This window comes from Zingiber officinale, chromosome 6B (genome assembly GCF_018446385.1).
Source record: "Zingiber officinale cultivar Zhangliang chromosome 6B, Zo_v1.1, whole genome shotgun sequence".
NCBI classification, from domain to species: domain Eukaryota; kingdom Viridiplantae; phylum Streptophyta; class Magnoliopsida; order Zingiberales; family Zingiberaceae; genus Zingiber; species Zingiber officinale.
This window is the reverse complement of record NC_055996.1, coordinates 12,351,213-12,360,374: the sequence shown is the minus strand read 5'-3', so window position 1 is coordinate 12,360,374 and position 9,162 is coordinate 12,351,213. Positions and strand designations below refer to the sequence as shown.

At 36.4% G+C, this 9,162-nt stretch overlaps 1 protein-coding gene and 1 pseudogene across 1 annotated transcript in view; both read left to right on the top strand.

The window, feature by feature from the left end:
• The window catches only part of LOC121990765, a 6,694-nt gene extending 4,475 nt beyond the window's left edge, over nt 1-2,219 (top strand). The window contains exons 2-7 of the mRNA XM_042544838.1: nt 817-1,009; nt 1,195-1,213; nt 1,281-1,353; nt 1,484-1,574; nt 1,776-1,855; nt 1,952-2,219. Of these exons, the coding sequence (XP_042400772.1) occupies nt 817-1,009; nt 1,195-1,213; nt 1,281-1,353; nt 1,484-1,574; nt 1,776-1,855; nt 1,952-2,215 (720 nt within the window). The 3' untranslated portion in view covers nt 2,216-2,219. The remainder of the gene's footprint in view (nt 1-816; nt 1,010-1,194; nt 1,214-1,280; nt 1,354-1,483; nt 1,575-1,775; nt 1,856-1,951) is intronic.
• Nucleotides 2,220-7,720: 5,501 nt separating this feature from the next.
• LOC121990764 lies at nt 7,721-8,487 on the top strand (annotated as a pseudogene).
• Nucleotides 8,488-9,162: the final 675 nt, after the last annotated feature.

Genomic DNA, 9,162 nt, shown 5'->3' with positions numbered 1-9,162 from the left:
TCATTGAGTCGTGCCTTGCTCGATCAACGCCATAGTTGCCGTCGCGAGCCCTAACTCTTGGCCGGGCCACGAGGAAATCAATCGCGCTAGCACCAAGCGTCCACCGCCGGCTAAGGCTCTTCTCCACTGATCACTGGAGTCCATCCGGAGATTTCTCTTCTCCTAGAGTCGCCGACCCCGCATTGGTGGATCTCCGGTTAAGAGGGGTTTGAACCCTAGATCTAACCTCCTGCGGCGCCTCTCTACACATCACAGTTTCGACGACCTTTTCTTCCTCTCCCTTGAGACCTTCTTCCCTGAGTTGCGGCATCGTTGCTACTCCTTTCCTCGGCGTTAGGAGCATCCATAGCGATTTCAACGGAACAAGGGTTCCCTCCGTGAAGCTGCTTACTCTATCCCACGTTCGTCAGCCTATGAGGGGAGTCGTTACCATGGTAACATAACAACAACAGAAAAAAGTTGTCTTTGCTTCTGTGGTCTTTGTAAACATTTCCCCCAGATCGTAGAGACCTTCTTCTTTGGTTACTATGAGAGTCAAGTTCAAAATCGTCTCTTTTTTCGATTTCTTTTCTACTTCAAAACGATCAATTTAATATTTATCTGGTACACAGACATGAGATTTTAGTAGATACATTAGTTGATTGTTTGAGACATTAATTTCTTTTTGAGAGTCGGTGGAAATATAATAGTTACGTTATTGTAGCTCTTTGTCATTTCATGGGGAAAAAAAATGTCTATCGTCATTAGCAGCATTGGTTGATTTTATTTGTTATGAATCATTCATAATGTTTTACTCTTGATTTCACTTTTTAACAGGTCATTCCTTTCTTGAGAGGAACAGCATGGGAGCAACCGCCTCCCGATCTAGCTTCTTACTTGTATAAAAATCGAATTGTTTATTTAGGCATGTGTCTTGTTCCTGCAGTGACAGAGTTAATGATGGCAGAGTTCCTATATCTTCAATATGAGGATGCTAAGAAGCCAATATACCTATACATTAATTCTACCGGTACAACAAAAGTGATTAGATAAGCCATTCCTGAAGGATTATACTAATTTACCATAATGTCATGCTGCATTATTATATTGGGTATTTTTATGCCTTGAATATATTAGAAATTTCTCATTAACCTCCAGGTTGTACCTTAATAAAAGCATTACTATAATCAATAGATCATTACTTAACAATTTCAGGTTTTGGCTTAATCTTGTGGTAATATATGCCTTTGACCTTTGGGTATATGTTAGTTTTAACTGGTATTTCTTCATTTTCATGGCAGGGTATTGCAGGACGTCCCTATTCTTGTCATGGTCAGCATGCTTGCCTATTTCTGCTTCTTGGAGCAACTCTTAGTAAGATTATTCAACTTTCAAATACAATTTGTATTATTATTATTTTTATTTTTTAATGATTTCCAACACACTTGTTCAATTTAGTCTCATGAGTTTACATTTACTTTTAACTAAAACTTTATTCTAACAGGTTAGTGAATTGGGTCCCCATGCTCTTGCCGTATCTTTGCCATTTGCTTGTGTTCTAGGTCTTCTCGCATCCATGATAGCTTCAACGATGGGTAATTCATCTTTCTCTTCCTATGGTTTTGCAATTTCAGGTTCTTCCAATATTTTCTATTAGCTTTCATATATTCATTATCCATTTTTTATCATACAACAAACCTTAATAGCGTTGTGTGTGATTGCCACATTGTTATATTGAATCTGTGTTTTTTACAATGCTTTATGTCAAACCATGAATTTGAGTGTTTTATTTACAGTGATCCAGAGCTACATTTGGGCCTATGCATCGTTCCAATTTGCACTTGTGATCCTCTTTGCTCATGTTTTCTATAGTGTGGTAAGGTGATGCGATTCGTCAGATGGATTTGGTAGCCCAAATTTTTTTGTTTAATTTTTAATACAGAAGTTGAAAATCCCCTTGTTGATTCTGTAGCAAGGAGTAAGCCCTGTGTTCTCCATTTTACTTTCCTCATTTGCTGGGTTTGGTATTTCAATCAGTATGAACTCTTTGCTTATTAAGTATTTAAGATGGAGGGCTAGGAGAACTTTGCGCTCGGTCCAACTTAATCAGAGTCAGCAGCAAAATGAAGCCAGAAACCTTGCTGGAGTTGAAGATGGAGATGACACAAGGCAACAAGACTTGGAGAACCAGATTCAAGATCCTAACCCTTTGCAACATGGACAAAATCATTCGTAAAGACTTTGAGGTATGATCTACCAACTTGATGCAAGACATCAAATTTTGTGCGCCTTATATTGATTGATGTTTTTATTGATGGTTGCGATAGATAGGCTTGAACATTGAGTAGCAATATGATTTCCTACTGCAGCAATAGTATAAATCTTAATGTTTTCTTCCTACTATACAATCAAATAAAAACATATTTATGTTGTTTCAGATAATTATTACAGCCATTCCTACTATAGTTGGTGAAAACCTTAACGTGTTCATGACTTTAAGAGCCACCATATTATTTCAAGAGGTTACCATTTATGTTACATAGATAACGCTTTTTGCACTTCTGTTAGATGACTAGATCAAATGGTTTTTATGGTTATGTAACATTTATGCAGTGCAATTAGATTCACGCGTACAGTTTAGTTTCTAATTTGTAATATATATCTTTATTCGAATAGGTGTCCTCAAGAGTACTGGGAAGAATGCCGACAAGCCAAAAAAAATAGAGAGACTTTAACAAATTAAGGAGCACTAGGAGTTGCAGTCCCTCCTCTTCACCGACATCTAAGTAGAAAATCTCGTGTTATATTATTCTACCTTTGTTTTAATAGTGTTATCATTTTGTTGGTTGCTTATGAAATTTCTTCAGAATGTTATAGATATTATTTTTGAATGTTAGAAAATTGTATATTAAATTTTATTTTGAAATTTAGTATTTTGAATGATTTATAATATTGGAAAATTGTGTATTAATTTTTTTTTATTTTTATCTAAAAAAGACAATGGTTTTTCACCGTTGTCATAGATAGTTTAAAACTGTTGTTGAAGACTCTGCTATTAAAGGTAGACGCTCAAAGACAACGGTGAACAACTGTTGTCGTTGAATGAAAAGACAACGCTTTTTCACCGTTGTAAAACTGTTGTCTTTGCCTTCAAAGACAACGGCTAAAAACTGTTGTCTTTGGGCACCCCTTTTAACAACACGACAATTAACAACAGTCCGAAAGGGGCTACGACAACGGTGAAAAACCGTTGTTGTTAGGCTTTTTTCTTGTAGTATCCGTTGTAGAGGGAGGCACTCAAAGCCAACACACAAGTTTGTTGCATCACTTACAAACCAGTAATTGAGACCGTGAAATTTATTTACTAATCCCTCTCCCACTTAGTTATTTAAGGTGAGAAATTTTAATCATGCAAGCACACATCACAGTAAATAAAAGAAATAAATATGGAAATTAATTTTCCAACTATTATGGCTTCTTCCATTACTGTCCTCCGTGTGCTACCAACCCTAGCTACTGCCATCTTTAGCCACCGCAATCGGGTCTAGTCGTCGCATCTATCTTGCTTCTTTTTCCGCTGCACCTCTAGTCCATAAATAGTACCACGCCTCACAAGGATACGATCCGCGACAAAAATAGAATTTTACATATATCGATCCTATATTTCACAAAGGAATGTACATGTAATCTATATCGAAACAAAAATATAAAATCCTAAAACTAATACAACTCCTGCTGTATTTAATACATACAATCATGCACACAAATAAAATGCCCTTGACATGTCTAAGGGTTTAATCACACATAATCTCTATAAGATATAATAGTTGGAGCCTACAACCACAGAGTTAGCATATCCTACTATTATCCTGCCTAAATTATGTATGACATGTGCATAATTAAACTGAAAACCAAACACATAGAGGCAAACCCTAGCTCTGATACCAATTGTTGGTTGCTCCTCGGAATATCGTACCGGTTCCTCTGTACAAAAATTTTGTACAAGTCCTGAACCATTCCTAACAACCTATTGTGTTCTTTAGAAATTAAATTTGGAATCGCAAACGAAACTTAACATTATTGATTCCAAATTCAATCTATCTGTTCTTAGTGGTTTAGACTTGGATCGCAAATGATGCTTAACATTATTGATCTAAATCTACCCATATTACAAATTCAATTAAATATTAATTTTAGAGATTGGCTTCCAGGTTAAACATGGTGAGGCACTAGACCTTCTTGGGTATGGGAGCATCCACCACTTCCTAGACAAACCCTTTCAACGAAATTTAATATTTAATTTCCTTATAGTAACCCTAGGTTTAACCAAAAAGAACAATCGAATCACAAATTCAAAAAACAAAAGAAACACAAAATCAAAAACATAAATTCAATAACCTAGATTCATTAGCCTCTTATGTTTGGTATTTCAAGATCTAAATAAAAGGATGAACTAGTTATGGTGCGGAAACTAATAACTAGTTATACCTTTTATACCTTATAGACCTCACGATCTTTTGTCGTATTCCTCTGCTTATCTCGGACATCGTGTGGGCGACGATCTACCGAGACGAGAATCCACCCAAGCTTCCTTCTTCTCCAAGCAAGTTTCGGCCACCACAAGAACTCCAAGAGAAGATGAGGTTCGACCACCACCACCAAGCTCCAAGGGATGCTAGAAACAAAGTCTCCTTTCTCTCCTTCTTCTCCAAGCAAGATTCGCCCACCACAAGAACTCCAAGAGAGGATGAGGTTCGGCCACAAGAAGAAGAGAGGGGAAGGAAGAGGGTCGGCCACAACAAGGAAGAGAAGAGAGGAATACTAGATGTATATTCTTGTGAGGTGAGGCACCTCTACCCTCTCTTTTATATTCCTTTGTCTTGACAAATAAGGAAAGTTTTAATAAAAACTTCCTTATTTTCCTTGCCATTGAAAAGGAAAATTTAAATAATTAAAATCCTTTTCTCTATTAATGTGGCCGGCCATATCTAATCCTCCAAGGAAGGAAAGTTTTAAACACAAAATTAAAACTTCCTAATTTCTTTCCAGAAATTTTTAAATAAAATTTCTCTTTTAAAAATTCCCTTCATGGCTTTTCATAAAAGGAAACTTTTATAAATTAAAATCTCTCTATTAAAATATGTGGATGATTTACAAAAAGAAAAGTTTTCTCTAAAATTAAAATATTTTTTTTCAATCTACAAGGAAAGATATCAAATTTTTTCTTAATCTTTTGTTAGAAACTATAAAAGGAAATATTTAAATTTTAAAACTCTCTTTTAAAATCATGAGAATGGTTAAAAAAAAAGGAAAGTTTTATCAAAAATTAAAATCTTCCTTTTAACTACAAATAAGGAAAGATATCAAACATTTATCTTAATCTTTTGTAGAAAATTATAAAAGGAAAGATTTAAATTTTAAACTCTCTTTTAAAATCATGGCTTCCACATAAGAAAAATTTTAAAAAAATAAAATCCTTTTAATTTATTGTGGCCGGCCACCCAAGCTCAAGCTAGGGTCGACCACCTCTTTAAACCATCTCACCTTGGTTTGGTCAGCCCTAGCTTGGGCTCCAAGCTAGGCTTGGCTGGCCACCTTAAGGTGGGTAAGAAGGTGGGTATAACACTTTATAAATAAGAGGCTACGACAGAAACCGAGAGGAGCAATTAGTTTTGGTCTCCCGATGAACTTGAGCTTCCCGTGTTCGCCACGAACACTCAACTCGAGTTCATCAATAATAACTCATACCACTAAAGAGTTATTATTGAACTACCGCATCAATCCCATATTACTATATGGGTTCCTTCTTATCATGAGTGTGCTAATCTTCCTGTGTTTAAGATATAGAATGTCTACTAATTAAATGAGTTACTAATAACTCACTTAATTAATATCTAGCTCCAAGAGTAGTACCACTTAACCTTATCGTCATGTCGGACTAAGTCCACCTCGGGGTTTACATGACAATCCTTATGAGCTTTTTTGGGGCATCATCAACCTAGATTACTAGGACACGGTTTCATTCTATAATCAACAACACACCATATAAATAATATCATTTTCCAACTTATCGTTCCTATTGATTTATCGAACTAAATCACACCCTTTGATAAATTAAAGAAATGAATATTTAGTATATGTGCTTGTTATTATATCATGATTAAGAGCACACACTTCTATAATAACAAAGGTCTTGTTCTTTTATGCAGTCGGTATAAAAAGAACTTACCTTAAATGGTCATGCTCAATACACTCAGAGTGTACTAGTGTAATTTTATAGTTAAGATAAACTAATACCAAATTACACTATGACTATTCTAATGGTTTGTTCCTTTCCATCTTAGTCGTGAGCTACTGTTTATAATTTATAAGAAATTGATAACATGATCTTCTGTATATGACACCATATACCATGTTATCTACAATATAAATTAATTGAATAACTACACTTAGCATATAAATGTAGACATTTGACCAATGTGATTCTTTATTTCAAAATAAATGTTTACAAAAGTTAGACTTTTAGTATACACTCTAACATGCATGGTCATGGGCATCCACACCTCCGTCGATCTCGGATCGACGATCAAAAGATTGATTCCATCATGACATTTATTCACTGGTACCAGTTACATTTTTAGTTCAGTACATAAAATGTAATTGTCAATAATTTGTTTAATTGAAGATATTAAACATGCTCTTGATATATAGTCAATATGAGAGATAATTAGAGTTATTCATAATGATGTAAATAATTTAATTTGGGGTAAAGGCAAGTCATTGATGTCTCTGATTCGTTCTAAAATGCAGCTATGTAAGGTGTAACAATCTTCTTAGCAATAAATGCTCAATATGCTTATTGTCGCACGAACCATTTTTCCTAATGTATGGAATGGATGTTCTTATATGGTCTTTGTGACTAATTAATGCTCTAGTCTTCGTGACTTGATCATCATAAAGTCTATGTGACTTATTTGATCTTTGTGACAAATTAATTTTGTTCTGGTTTTCGTGACATGATCGTCAAATAGTCTATATGACTTAATCGGTCTTTGTGACCAATTAATATTTGACTTTGGCATTATGACATGATCACCTCGTAATCTATGTGACTGACATGGTCTATGTGACTGACATGGTCTATGTGACCATATAATCTTATGGATTGACTTGGATGAGTGGGAGATATTGGGCATTGCAGGAGACGAAGGGGCACAGTTTCCCCTTCATTTGTATCATTGCTGCAAATGTCTCTCTTTGCGGCAAACACTAGGAGATGAAGGGGCGTCCATTCCCCTTCGTCTTCATCAATCTTCATATAAATGATGCGTCCAAGCCATGGGAAGAGGAAGAGCATAAGGTGAAGGCAGAGGCGACAGTGATCAGAGGTGCGTCAAGCAAAGAAGAACATCCGAGAGGCTGGGGATTTGGCTCGTGAACCTTGAAGTATTTTTCGGTTACCTGTGATCGTGCTTCCGACAACAGCGACGCCCGGCAACTTCATCGATTTCTTCTGGAGATCACTGTGAGTGGTTACCGTTTTGTTTGTGTGTTTGTTCCATGCTGTCAAAAAGAACCAACAGTATATGCTAGGGTTTGGTTGTTCGATGATTCATTGAATCCCCGTCAAATAATTCGTTGAATCAGTGTTTTCAGTTCCCATCAGGTTGTGTTGTACTACCTCCTTGTTGATTGTTTCTTTTCTTCTCATTTTGCAAGTTTCGATTTCCCGGCTTCATAGATGGCAATTGGAATTGGGGAGTCGTCGTCTTCATCTAGTGGGGATCCGCAGAACTCTTCCTTCAGCGAAACAGTGGCAGCAATGATGCAAGAAGCTTTGAATGCAACATCTGCTTCAAGCTGGCCCAGGACCCTGTGGTGACCCTCTACGGTCATCTCTACTGCTGGCCCTACCTCTACAAATGGCTCCATGGTCACGTTTAATCTTCTAAATGCCCTGTCTGCAATGCCATTGCCGAGGAAGAAAAGTTGGTGCCTCTCTATGGCCGAGGGAAGAGTTCCACTGACCAACGGTCGAAAACGTCACCTGGTATGAACATTCCTCACCGCCCAGCTAGGCAAAGGCCCACAATGACACTGCTGCCCGACCTAAACAACTTCCACCATGGGAATCCATGGTTCATGGGCGGAGCTCCGGTGGTCAGCACTAGTTTGGTAACTACACATTCTCTGCTGCCATCGGTGGCTTGGTGGCTTGTTCCCGCTTTTTAGCTTTCAAGTTCATGGGATCCCTGCTGCAACTGCCGCTTATGGCCCGACGCTGGTTTTCCTTACGGGTATGGCCATGCATTCCGCGGGGGCATGTTTATGGAATTCCCCGGGAAGTTGACAATGGGCAACAAGCTGATGTCTATATCAAGGCATTACTATTTCTTATTGGCGCTATTGGTAATTGCTAGCCTTGTTTGGTTCCAGCCAGTTTGCTATATGGAGGACTGTCATTGTTGCCATGTTATCATGAATTGCTGCTGTTGGTGTGCTTGCTAGGTTGATTGTGAATACAATCCCATTGCATCAACAAATCACAAGTGTTTGATTGTACTTTCTTCGTGGTATGATAGTGCAGAGCATCTTTATCGTAAGATGTTATTACTTTTTGGTTCTCTAGTGAGCTGAAATTGCAAGCCAATAATATGCATTATGAATTCATTTACAATATTTAGGCGCCTGAAACCGAGACACCTTACATTGGATTATGATTGAGATATGGTTTAGTGGTTAGCGCATGAGTTATTATCATCATGATTGAGATCTTCAATTGGCCCTCCCTCATAGATTTTGTTGCACCGTAAATATTATAACTAATTTTATTTCAAAGTTATTGATCTCAATTGGTAGATCCAATAATTGCTATTTAAATCAAGATATATCCATTTGATTAATTTATCATTAAAAAAACTAATTGTAATTATCAAAAGCATCCAAAACAAAAAATAGTAATATATTTTGATAAAATATTTTATTTGATAATTTTTTTAAGAAAAATTGCGCATGGGAATATAATCCATTTTATTAATTTATCATTAACAAAAAAAACTAATTGTAATTATCAAAAGTATCCAAAACAAAAAATAGTAATATATTTTGATAAAATATTTTATTTGATAATTTTTTAAAAAAATTGCCCATGGGAATATAAACCCCGTCCTGTTAACCCATTTA